The sequence below is a fragment of the Protopterus annectens genome, chromosome 10.part0 (assembly GCF_019279795.1).
Source record: "Protopterus annectens isolate FY-2018-M chromosome 10.part0, PAN1.0, whole genome shotgun sequence".
Lineage (NCBI taxonomy): Eukaryota > Metazoa > Chordata > Ceratodontiformes > Protopteridae > Protopterus > Protopterus annectens.
This window is the reverse complement of record NC_056744.1, coordinates 1429189612-1429203690: the sequence shown is the minus strand read 5'-3', so window position 1 is coordinate 1429203690 and position 14079 is coordinate 1429189612. Positions and strand designations below refer to the sequence as shown.

The 14079-nt window shown below is 37.1% G+C and overlaps 1 protein-coding gene across 1 annotated transcript in view; it reads left to right on the top strand.

The window, feature by feature from the left end:
• Window positions 1-11329, top strand: part of DDX59 (DEAD-box helicase 59) — a 257991-nt gene extending 246662 nt beyond the window's left edge. Inside the window, exon 7 of the mRNA XM_044086047.1 lies at window positions 9878-11329. Within this exon, the coding sequence (XP_043941982.1) occupies window positions 9878-10138 (261 nt within the window). The 3' untranslated portion in view covers window positions 10139-11329. The remainder of the gene's footprint in view (window positions 1-9877) is intronic.
• Window positions 11330-14079: the final 2750 nt, after the last annotated feature.

Here is a 14079-nt window from a genome sequence, read left to right as displayed (position 1 = left end):
AATATTTCCTGTGATTGAAACTCTGGTGTTTATTGTAAATAGATATTTCGTATTTTTGTGGTCTTTTATTATTAAATATATTTAAACTTTTCATTGTGGCTGGTCCTTTAGAGAATATTGTAACCTGTGAGAGTGCTTGTATCTATTTAGTGACTCTGTGACCATTCCTGAAAACCTTAGTGCATTGGTCAGATACTACCATTTACATTAATATAATTTGAGAGAGAGGTCCCTCTCCAGTGTCAGTGGGGAGGATGCAGGCTCCTTGATTACTGGCCCAGAGAGGGATGTCACATATGGGTATCTTCCACTTGCATAGTAACTTCTCAGGTTTAACATCAGCATTAGTCCTCTGTACGTTTTTTTTTTCAGTTTGCTTTGAAAATATGCCACATAACCTTTAAATTATATTCACATTAAATATAAAAAAGTCTACATTTTGGGCAGTGCTTGTATTACTTTCAATCTCCGCTACTGCCTAGTTAAATGTTGTCTAAAACACTGTCTATGTAGTGTTGTTGTATACTAGCACATCTAACTGTTGCCTAGCTAATGAGTGATACCCCCCCCCCCCGATGATGTGTATTCAACTAGTGGCATGGATGCTGGAGGGAGTGGTTGAGGAGAGTATAGGAAAGAATGGCCAACGCCAACTTGCCCATCCTGATAGCAGGAAGACAGCTTGGCCTGCTGCATTGGCAACACTTGTAGGAATATACCCAGGTGTATTGCCCACAGCATGAAGAGGATAGTGTGCCTACACTGCAAGCAGTGTGTTGCCTGGTTTGAGAGGATGTGCATTGATGGAAGCAAACATGACCTTTCAGAGTAGCTGTAGGGAAGCTTGCAGGCTTCCAAGGGAGTGGGCATAGGCCGGTTTACAGGCTCTGCTCCCTAATATCTGATTCTCCCTTCCATTAAGGAATGAACAGGCCAGAGCACTGTTGCCCCATTTTAGGAATGAATGGTTCAGCTGGATACAGGAAGGGTAGCAATTGGATCATTTTTGCTTATTTGATATTCACATGTTGATTTTATGCTTTTCTCTCAGTGGCTCCACTGAGAATGACATCTTTCCGGTTAGATATTCATTCATAATCAATAAATGTCAGAAACCACAGCACACTGTGCCTAAAACACTGTAAACAAATTACACCTCACTACACCCAGAAAATCACCTGGTAACCCCTCTAGAATTACCTAAGCAACAAAGGAATCTCTGTGTAATAACTGATTTTGGTCATAATCCTTCGTTTAGTAAGCTGTCACTTGTATACCTCATACTTTTCATTGTAGTCCTGCAGGCTAGGTATCCTGTACCCAGAGACTATTTCTTTGACTGCTCATTCTCACGCCTTAATCACAAGACTGCTTGCCTGCCTGTGGCCAGCTGTCTTGCATGCAAGTATGCTGTCCAGCTCCTAGTAGGAAATTAAAAAAAAAAAATAGTTTTTTCACAAAGGTATGGAAGCGTGGATATTTCTTTCTTCTCAACCACCCCACCTCTCTAAGCACATATACCTTATGTACTGGCTCAAGCCTCTTTGTAGAACAGCCACTTAGACACTTTCACGTACTAGCCAATCACATGCCTTGTCATAAGCCTGTTTCATATAGAGTGTTAATGCTTTTGATGCATGCATTTCTGTTGACCAGTGACACTTCTTACACAGTGTAGCACATGCTGACAACTTCTCCATGCAATGTGTTGAACACTGCCCTATCAAAAGAGGTGCCAGATTCTGCCAGTAGTACATCATAAGGATCACTCCAGTCCGTTAGTTTCTCATATAATATGGTGTAAGCAGGAAGGAGAACAAAACATTCTCTTCATTCTATTACTGAGGATTTTTTCCTGTCTTACCAGTCTTCCAGCTATACAGCTCAAATACAAAAATAGAAATCTTTTACCCATGTTAGGCATTTTCTCAGGCCTAAAGTGTCTTACGTTGAAATCTGTTATCTTTATCACGTGAGTACTCATAGTAATGTGGAATGCTACACATATCAGGCTACTGCCATACCCATAGTATATTGTATTTACCATGCACATATATATATATATATATATATATATATATATATATATATATATATATATATATATACATACATACACACACACACACACACACACACACACACACACACACACACACACATATGGTTTCACTTTATAATCTCGAAATACTAAAATATCAAATTTTAGTATTTCGAGACTATAAAGTCTAAAGTGCAGTTGCATGAAACTGCATAATATCGAATGCGGAAATGTCAAATCCTCTGTTATGTTGTTGCATTCGTGACATGCAGTGTGGTTTGTGGATTTAGCTGGGGAGTCATGTAAGTAGTGTTCTTGTAAGGGTATTGGGTAGGGATTTTAGTGTATGTAGTGGTGAGTTTTATGTGTTTGTGTGTTTAGTGTGACCTCGGAGTTAGTGTATATAAATAGCGGGGTGTGGGGGGCTTGCCCCCCTGCTTATAGGTAGGGTAGGTGTGTTTGTTATGCTGTGTTTGTGTGTTGTTTTGTTTGTTGTAGTGTAGTTAGGTAGGTGTATGTGTGCTTGTTTTTGTGGTGGTGTGTGTATGATCGCGATTTTGAATTTTGCGGTTTTTGTTTTTTTGAATTTTTGGCTTTATAGTCTCAAGATACTAAAATTCTGTATTTTAGTATTTCAAGATTATAAAGTGAATCCATCCACACACACACACATATATATATATATATATATATATGTGTGTGTGTATATGTATACACACACACACACAAGTATATATATTTTTTCAACCATTTTGATATTATTAGCTTCTCTGATAGTGTTGTCACCTCACAGTAAGACGTCCTGTTCGATTCTCAGCTAGACCGTCTTCTGTGAGTTGACATGCGTGAATGGGCGTACCTTCGTTGAAGGTTGTGCGTCAGGGCTGGCAACTCGGCATGTAAAAATCTACTGCCAATCATTAGCGGACCGGAGTTCCGCTGTGGCGACCCCTAACCGGGAAAAGCCAAAAGACACAACAACAAAGCTTCTCTGGTACTGTATTGCAAATATTGTATTTACTGTTTTGGCTTATGGCCTACATTGTGTTGTTATGCTATTATATGTTTCCTAAGTTTGTACTTCTGAGCCAAGTCTCAAAAAGGTCCATGTGGATCAGTGCTGCTTCCCAGTTAACATAAACAAATAAATAAACTGCCACTTATTTCTAGGAAGACAAGCTGTACATAAAGCTGTGTGGAAAATATTGCTTATATAATCTTGAATCTCTTTCATCACTTATTTAACTCTCTGAATATGTCCAGACTAGTCCCTTACATTAATAGTACATTTTCTGAGCTAATAATATCCAGTCAGCTTTTAAATATCTTAAATAGATAAAAATTAATGCATCATGTAAAGATAAGAATTTTGGAAGGCTGGGGCATGCTGTACTTTCCCGACCTTGGACCTGTTTTTGAAACTTGACTCACCCAGTTAGATTCATAAGCTGCTGTACCAGGAATGGCATTCTGTGCTTTGCTATAAAAACAGTAGAGAGATGTTGTTTGTGTTTGTGATTTTTTTTTTTTGTCCAGTGCTTCATCGTTACACAGTCCTTACCTGGTATGCAGATAGCTGTTTGCATAAACTAGAAGTCTTTTTTTTTATTCAGATAAACCTCAACAGTTTATTTTATTTTATTTTACATTTGTTTACGGAGTAGTGTCTGAATGGGCAACAAGCCCATTTTCAGTGGAGACCTGGGGAGAAAAGTTCCAAAAATACATTGCATAATGATTTCCAGAGACATGATGAAAAAATTAAGCATTACTTAAATAGTTGTAAAGCAAAGATGTGTCTAAGCAGTATACAGAAAAAAAAATTCAGGTAGTACACTTATAATTTTTTTAACAGCAGTTGTAAGTAGATAGGGGCCAGAAATCTCATAGGATAGTTTACGCTAGTGATGCAAGGTAGACTACTGAGAGAAGAGAAAAGGCGAGTGTAGAGAGAAGTTAGATTAGCCTGGAGATGTGCAGGAAAATAGCCATTGTTTAGAGTAGTATTCTTTTAGTAGTAGTTTAAAATTGTGAGTATCAGGATTAGTTAGAATGTGCTGTGGAAGAGAGTTCCAGGCATTGGCTGTTTTAAAAGAATATAAGGAGTCTCCGTGATAGTCGAGAGATTTATACATTGAGCATTAATTTGTCAGATGATCTTAGGAACCTAAGGCTTGTGTATGGTTGTACAAGGTCAGAGAGCGCGTGACAGTTGTCAGCTTTGTAGATGGCTCTATGAGCGATTATTAACTGAGAGATAGTAAGTTGGGTAGTTCGATCCAGTTAAGATGGTGAAGAGCAGAGCAGTGATGTAGTTTATGTGGTAAGTCTGAGGCGAAGTTGCTGTTTTATTGTAGCAAATTTCAAGGTTGTGCAAATGGTTGGTAAAGATTTGGGAACAGTAAAGTATGAAGAATAGGAAGTGGGATCTTGCTGCTGATATTCTGGCGTAGTTAGTTAGGGTTTTGCCATGTAGAGTGTACCAAGTTTTATATCGACTTTTTTGATTGTTAGTTCTATATGTTTATTGAATTTTAGACAGTTGTCTGTTGCGACACCGAGAAGTTTAGTTTGCTCAACTGGTTCGATTTTTGTTCATTAGAGGAGCAGATGGCGAGAGGTGATGGGTTGTTTTTTGCACTAGCACAACTGAAGACCATAAGCTTAGTTTTGTTGGGGTTTAATATGAAATAATCAGATAGGTAGTGTTCTGTATCTTGAAAGGCATTTTGAGTTTTCTCTTATAGTTTCTTACTGGAGGGGGCAGAGCAGATGAGAGAGGCATCATCAGTGTATTGAATGATAGAAGCGAGTTTAGTGGAGGTACTGAGCTTATTGATAAATATAATAAAAAAGAAGTGGGACAAGGATGGACCCTTGGGAACTCCAACAGTATTGGGTAGAAGGGGGGAGAGATTGTTATTCCATTTGATGGCTTGTTGATGGTTCGAGAGATAGCTATGAAACCAGGTTAGGGATATTCTACTGAGATTATAAGAGGCGAGCCTATTGAGGAGTTTAATATGACAGTTTTGAAAGCTTTGGACATATCAAGGAGGGTTGCAGAGATGAGTTGGCTATTTTTGAGGAGATTAACAGTGTTTGTGAAGCAGTATTAGTACTATGTGTATTGAATAAAAGTTTGTTCTTAAGGAAGTGGTTAAGGATTTGTTGATGTATACATTTTCTAAGATTTTTGATAATGGAGAGAGAGATTGGCGATTGAGCTGTAATTGGAAAGGTCAATGGAAGGGCGACCTTTGTGGAGGAGCATGATATGAGATATTTTCCAGAGGAGAGGTATATACTGTTCAGAGATGGAGCGGTTGATTAGAATAGATATGGGGGTGGGAGATGGTTGCTGCGGCAAGTTTCAGAAATTCGTTAGGCAGTTGATCAGCTGCCAGAGAACAGGGCTTTAATATACTTAGGTGCTTTTTTATATAACTAGTTTGGATTGGCTTAAGAGTGAAAGAGTTAGGGTTATGTTCAGAGGGGTTAGGGGGATAGATAGAGGAGATCAGAATCAGAGTAACCCTTTGTTGCTCATATCCATATTTCTACTGATTTCCATGCTTCTGTTGCTGAAGAAGAACCTGCAGTAACTTACTTTCAACATATAATTGGAGCACATTATATCAGCTATTCTTTTTGCTCCTGTGCCTGCTGGCCGTCAAGCCTCCTCCATCTTGACATATGCCCATTTATGGACATCTGTGGTGGGAGTTCCCAGAATTATGGCAGTGAGAGTAGCCATTGTTCACGCAGCCATGAAGGCTGCTTGTGTCCATGTTAGCAGCCTAGCTATGAAGTCATTTGAATGGCCTAGCTTCACCTCCTGGGCAGGAGAATAAGCTGCCAACATCACTGCAGGGATGCAGAATGGCTTCCTTATGCATGCACACTCCTATGCACTTGCTCTGAGCTACCATCAGACTGTGGCTTGGTGATCAAAAACCCCACCCTTAGGACTCCTTTGTAATGCCTCCTGCCCACATATGTCAGTATGTGTCCTGCTCTGTCCAATCCTCCCAAGGACAGCCACACTCATTCTTCCCCTGCCATCTCCATTAAGCACCTGAGCTGCTAATCAAACTTGGGTTGCTTGGGTTGTAGTCGGGACTTTATCCCTCTGTGCCACTGGAGTTGCCACAGTACATAGTATTGGGTGAGTTGAACATAGATTGCTAGTTGTTCGTGCAACAAATGTTGTTATCCAACACTACAGAGCTGTTGTCTTGAGAAACTTATTTTTGTCTCTGCAATAACTTGTAGTAACAACATGCTGTATCTGTTCCTTTCAGTTTTGCAAATGGTTTGAATGACTGCTACTTTCAGTAATGTTATTTGCGTTTGTACATGCTGGTACTGTAGCAACACTGAAGAAGACACAATTCTGATATTTAAGAAATATGAAAAAAATAAATCCCAAACTCTTCAGTAGTGTCCATACATAAATTTGACTCCTCTGGTAACTGACACTTAATGAGGCGGTACAGCACTGGGCTATCACTTTGGAAAAGCAGAATTAGAACTGTCAGTTTTTCCAAGATCAGTCCAGAAATCAAAACCATGACATATAGAAACTATCTGTAAGTCATTTACCTCTAAGTTAAATTTGTCAGCTTCTTTTTCAACAAACAAACTTTATTAAGTCAAGATTTATAACAGAAACTGTCAAGGTTAAGAAGCAAGAAGGTATACATATCCACTTTTGAAGACTAAACATCATTTTACACATTTAATAATGCAACAAGAAAAAGCAAATAGCAAATCCCCTTCACATGAGAACATTTTTAAGTTTTGCAGTTAAAGTTATATAACAAACAAAGACTGACTGACAACACTACTGTGGAAGAAAGGAAAAGCAGACCAGATGCTTTATAAATATTGCATGTTGATAGTTTTACTGTCCTTGCAGGCTATCTATCATTGCCATCAGCTGTAAAATGCAGAGCACATCCATCCCCATACGACCCTGGCTACTTTCTTCTATACTCTAGTTCATCAGTCATAAAACCAAAGCCATGCTTTTTATCTTCAAGAATGTGAATGATGATCTAACTGTCTTCTAAGCAGAAAATGTAGTCTTGGAAGTCTTTTGATCAAGTAGTTAGTTCCACCAGCCTATGTGGGCTGACCACTGGTAATCAGTTCAGGGTTAATAAGCACACTGATAATGTTCTCACTCGGACAGATCACGGACTCAGCATGCCTAAGGCCTTTCTTACCCCCAGTTTTCTGGACTGTCGACTGCATTCTTTCCAACTCTTCTCTGTTATTTACATATACTCACTAACCCTTTTAAGTAAGGCTGTTAATGAATTTATAGATTTGCAGCAGGTAAGCATGCTAGAACCCACCAGTGTTACTAATTGCATAATTTGCAGGGGCTTGAATGCAAACATCACCTGTCCCTTTTCATTTAACATTCATCCATGTACTACTAAGTTTCCCCAACTGCCCATCACTGGCTTATATCTGTAATGGCAAAACCTGAGTTATGACCTTAGGCTTCTCATATCTATAACTAAATGGAAGAATACCTATTCTGACAGACTTATGCTTTTCTGTACCTGTTGGCAAGCTCCACAATACGTTTCTCCTGTACTCTGGCAAACTGCTCCTAAGTAAAACTTCATAAACTCATTATAAGTGTCTTGACTCTTGTTATGATGACTACCTGCTGCTTCATAATAATACAGAAACCATTGATTTCTACTCCCAACTACTAAATATTTTTAGTCATTCTTTCTGGTATTGTGTACATGCACTACCTGCTTCTTTTGTATTCCTGGTGTTTATGTCATCTTTTACTTGAATGTTCATGACAGTAAGGATTAACTTACCTCATGTTGTCTGTCTATTCTTTCAGTAGTCATTTTCTGATTATTCCAACTTTTCATTTAGACATTGAATCATATATGTTTCATAATAAAGTTTAATAGTTGTTCCTGGAATTTTCTGTCAAGGACTTAACAGAAAGTGGGCACTTCTTACTTGGGCATCCAATGTAAAGAAATAAAGCTTGTCCAAGAGAGCAGAGTCCCATGGTTTTATTTGATGCAGAGAGACTAATAGATTTGACAAAATGCCTCAAAGACAAGCCAGTAATCAGCATGGAAATTATAGAATAGAGCGTGATGAGCAGGAAATTGTTAAAGATTTGAGCCTTCAGAATAGAAATGAGAAGCTTAAGAGGGTGACGATGTTCATAAGGACATAATAGTAATGAGATAATGAGTGCAGAAGATTCTCGTAATGGAAGAAGAACAAAGAAAGTAAAACTAAAGAGAGTATTTCAGGAGAATGATTGAAGCAGGAAGCCACTAACAACCAGGTAAGTTCCCAGGAGAGTAAAATATTGCTACCATAGTACAAACAAGTGTCATATAAATTTGAATAAGCTACTAGAACAAACTTAGCATTTTAAGCATATAAATACAAGTGAAAAGCAGTCTTGTAATTACAGTAGTACTGCTGATGATGTGGGTTAACAATTCAAATACTGGTAGAAGTTTGCAGTGGACTTTCAGCCTCAAAGAAATGATAGCACCGGCAAGTGGACTGTTATGTTTCTGTCTGCATCTGCTTGTTTTCTTCTTGTCTGTCATTACTTGTCACTCCTACCTGTGAGAAGAATAACAACAGTTGTTTTAACACCTTTACACCATTGTGTATTCTTGAGCCAGTGTCACGGAAAGTATCTGTTTTTATAAATAGTTTGCATATTTCCATGATAGCTTGGTAAAGGTTGAGATTGTAAATGTCTTAGTGTAGGCATAAAAGCATAATAAAAAGACAGATCCAATAAGTTATGTAAATTCTAACGTCTGTCATAATGCATTGCAAGATAAAATACAGCATCTTTTTATTAACACAGGCTCAGTAACACTGTCAAAGATATTTCAGGTGTGCTGTCGGTTTGTTTAATTTTCCTTATACTTTCATGCTTTTCTGGACTATTACATACAACCAGTAAAGTGTGAGTCACTCTTGAGTAAGAAACGTAGCCTTTTCTTTTTGCATACAGTAGTAGAGTAGAGTGTATCATTGGTCACAGAGCTTTATAGATGCAAAGTTCATTTCCTTCCTGGCTTATACAGAACATTATATGGTCTCACAACTATGTGATATCACTCAGTTGGAGTAAGGTGCAAACCTGAGGGGAAAGGTGAGTGATTAATCATGTAGTCTGTTAAGGTGCATTAAATTACAAGGTGTGGTGAATCCACTCCGAAGAAGGAAAGAAATGTTTTGGAAACTTCCTATTGTTTCTGGCACATGTAGTGAAATTTCTCTTTAGAGCTGCCTACACAAAGAGCATGTTGTGTCCTGATTTTACACAGTTGTTCTCTACTCGTGTCTTGATTTAACTGATAAAGAAGACACTGTAGTCTTGGCTTTTGTAGCCAATTTGCTGCAGTCCACCATGGTATGCATTTAGTTTCAGTGCAGTAATCACTGCCTAGTCTGCACTGATCAGATACTTTGTAGAAATAGTAATAAAGCATCTAGAGGCACGTGACATTTTTTTAATGTCTTGATATACAGATTTTAAACAAACTTGTGCAAAAAGGGATTGGGATGGATGGATGGATGATTGGATATGTGAATGCTGCATTTCTTTTGGGATGGTATTGTAAGTTAATTTTGTGTGCAGGCTCCATATTTAATTAATGAGTACAGCTCATTGCAGAACATCAACCTTTTCCGTTATGGAAACCTCAGCTAGTGTTTTCTTCTACTCATTACTGCAGTGGGCATTACATTGATGTATGGTGACATTGCTGAAGTGAGACATTGTCATTAAGCTTTGTCATCTTAATTTTGCAGGTGGGACGATCTGGAAGGCTGGGTCACAGAGGGACTGCAATAACATTTATCAATAATAACAACAAAAAGCATTTCTTGGACCTTGTGAACAGAGTAAAACCAACAGGTTCTCTGCTGCCATCACAATTGCTTAATTCTCCATACCTTTATGAACAGCAAAAGAAAGTGCAAAAAAAAGGGAAAAACAATCCTGTAGTTACAGGGGACAATCTTCTGAACATTATCAGAAAACATGACCAAAGACTATTTCAGAAACGATGAGTGAATTGTTTATTGCATATGAAATATTTACAGTAACAGATTTTTGAAGTTAAATATTTGAAAACATGTAAATACTATGAGTTTTGTAAAAAGTATGTTTTGTTTTCATAACTTTAAATAGGATAGACTAGCAACATCATGAGACTTATAAAAAGAGAATAAACTTTTTTCCTTGGGTTGTCTGTTTATTACACCTGTCTTATAAATACCACATGACATTTGTTGATCATATAGTGTTGCATGTGCTGGTGTCCATTATGAGCTCACATAACTGTTAACTGCTTTTTTCTCAAAAATTGTTCTGTTTTAGAAGATGATGCAATATTGTGTTTTTTGCCCATCAAGTGTCAGTGTTGTAGTTTACGTGCATGGATTTTTTAATGTATTTTTAACTTTGTTATATAGCCAGAGCATTTTATGCAGCCTGGACTGTAGTGGAAAGCATCCATTTATGTGCACTGTCCTTGTATGAAACTGAACGGGTCTAAAAATATATTCTGTAAGTATGGTAACACATTACCTGAAGGTAAAAATGATAGTACACTGAAATAACTGCATCATTTGGGAATAATTAATATATAACAATACTTAATTTCCATTAAATCATAAGGCTAGGGTACTCAGTCTTCACTTAGTTTTAAGCTTAAGCCATTGATTATGTATTACATGTATAAACCTGCATGATAGTAGAATGTCTCCCTCAGCAAAACTCATTACTTCATTTACATTGATTCTGAAAACATAGCTGCCTTGTCAGATAAATCTTTTTATGTGTAGACTTGCTGCATTATATCTGAAGACAATTCGGACTATACACACTTTCAAATGCTCTTGTATTTTGTGGATTTCTTCACATCTGTGAAGGCTAAATATTTCTGTGCTTTTCTGATTCATTGTTTCACTTTGTACTGCAGTCAGTTTTTAAATGTTACTGGTTTCTTCATTTTCTTAATTTCAGTCTTGTACCCATTTCTGATGGTTGGCACTACTTGCCACTAAATGTGAAGACACTGGCACTAGAGGAGGTTTGAATCCCACTTGTATACCTTATATATCAGAAACGGGAATTAAAGATTCTTGATTCTACTTCACCTCAGCAGGTTGGTTTGCTGGCCACCAGAGGGATGGTTTCTCGAGTCACACCACTGATATCCAATAGATTAAAGTTAAAAAAAAAAAAAAAAAAAAAAACATAGAAAAGTACACATATCACTAACCAGCCGTAAATGCAGCCTGGCCCCAAAAGCATAAAGGGGCTATGCACTGCTGTCTTGGGTATGGGCTTCCAGCATCCTCTATCAGACTGAGACTTCAAACTGATCACTTACAGTGTTGCATCTCTGGCCTAGCATCCCCGGCTTCTTTCTCACCACCCTGTCTATGAACAGCAGTGTCTTTCAGTGTCCTTATCCATGGTGTTTGGCTTCCAAACAAATGTTTACTTATATACACACACACACACACACACACATACATATACATATATATATATATATATATATATATATATATATATATATATATATATATATATATATATATATACACACACATACACACATATACATTCTGGTGGAATTCTTTCATTTCCCACAGCTTTCATCCTGGCAAGGTGCTACTGCCATCACTACAGATGCATTCAGGATTTAAAAAATGGTAATGTTTTCTCTTGGCCAAAAAGAGATGTCAGTTGAATCCCCCAATGGGAACAATGACATAACTGATCAAACGTCCTCTATAGAAAGACCAGAAGCACCAACTGTAGTTGATATTAATAATGTTGCTGCACTTGATCCTTTGGATTTTCGTCTGTTACTTTAAGCAGCCCCACTAACAGTACCCCAGTTAAAGAACAGAAGTGAAAACACACAAGGTGAAACAGAAGGACACAGTTACTGATTACCAACAATGAGCTGTTCCACGCAGCAGAGATAATTGCTGTGAATTTCGTTTTTAATTTAATCCAAATATGTACTGTCTGGAGATAAGATAAAAGCATCTCAGTCTTCAGGGAGGTCTCTAGAACAGATGGGATTAATGTGGGAGTTTGGAAGTTAGGAGGGAAGAAAGTAATAAAGATCTGGAAGATTTGTAATAGTTATTTTAAAAGGAGGGATGTAGCATCTTTTTTACACCTTTATCAAATTATCATTTAAGACTTATGCAAGCATACAGTAATATAAAAGAAAACAAACAATAATACCATGCTTCCAGTTGCATTCATTAAATATCACATATTCTTTTTATATAGTCATTAGTCCAGCATTACATAAATTGCTCAGTTCCTACCTTCCCTTGTAAATTGCTTATCCAATCTCTTTTTTCTAATCTCTTCTAACCTCCTTTGATTGTTATAGTCCTTGTGCAATATTTCTAAAATCCTTTATCAAATTCACTAGCTCATTTTTTCAGATGTGTCTCCTGCAGCATTGCTATTTGCACTCTGCATTTCTTAATATAATTCAGGAGTCTTACCTTTTTGTATATATCTGTAAGGTCATTTACATTCCAAGATAATATGGATGGCATAGCCATTATGATAAGAAGTTATTGTTCCCACCTATTGTAAATGACAGCATTTTGGATGTGTATTTCCAACTTTTCTGTTACATGCATACAGTGTTTGTCAGGTTGATCTTTTAGACATCTCCATGTGAACCTATGTCACATTTTCAAGACATTTTATTTTAATGAAACACCTCAACAAACAAAGAAAATCAAGTACACTTTCAGAATACTTCATAGCCTATTAACTTAAAACAAACACACAAAACTATGTACATCTTCAAAAAATGAAACTGAACCTTCCAGACAGGAACAGTTATTGCAGATAGCTGCAGCTACAGGCATTTCCTAACTTAAAATTAATGTTACTCATGCTAAAGCATGGGTTACAGCCTGTGCTCTCACATTGATTGATGTCTGTTCTCCTCCCAGATGTGAAAAATATCTCATGCTTTCAGAAAACATTAACTTTCAGCCTGAAGAAAGGTGCAGTGGCTATCTTTAAATACAACACTCTTCTGTTAAATGCATTTAAGTTTAAGGCTCCCAGGGAAGCTGCTATCTCTTACTCACTTCCAGTACTTTCAGACTTTATTTTTGTCTGAACTGCATACCCTTGTACCTTTAAATGTTGCATTTCCCTCAGCAAAAATGTTCAGGACTCTCAAGATTAATTGGTTACACCTGTAGACAGCTCAACTCCATGGAAACAGCAATGAGAAAAAAAAACAGTTAACACCTCTGCAGATGCATGAAAGAATCATTGGCAGTTTCACTCAAAACGGATTGTACAACTGCCATCAGCTGCAGACTCCCACTGAACATTTGCTAAAGGGAAAACTGTTATTATCATGGCTTATGCACTTCTCATGATTTTCATGATTTTGTCTTTTTTTTTTTCAAGTCTACTTGCTTACAGAAAATGACATGTGTTTAGCTTAAGCCAAGGGCATTAATCCAGACATTCAGCTGTACAAAGCTAAGATAAACCATCTCAACTATACATGTATTATAATCAGTGCACTTTTATACATCTCCTTCACTGCAGCAGCAGCCCTGTATTACAGCTTATTAAATTAAGCTTTTGCCTGGTCTTTCTTCTCTTTTTACATTGTAAAACCTATATTTCTTAAAACTAATAAAGTTATTGTTTATTTTAATGTCTTTATCACAAGCAACAATCACTGAAAAGACTCACCCCCCAAATTTAAAATGCCACAGACTACATATTACACAAAACTGTTTACTGTATAACATGCAGTATATATCATGAAATGTTTTATACAGATGGCATAAATAACAAAAATCATTTTATTAACATTTACTTGTTCTTTTTATTGTCCTTTAAAACCTTAATTTCATAAAGTAGGGTGTATGCTTTCCAGTACACCCACAATTTTAACAAAGTCAACAAAAGTCAAATCTTTCTCAACCAC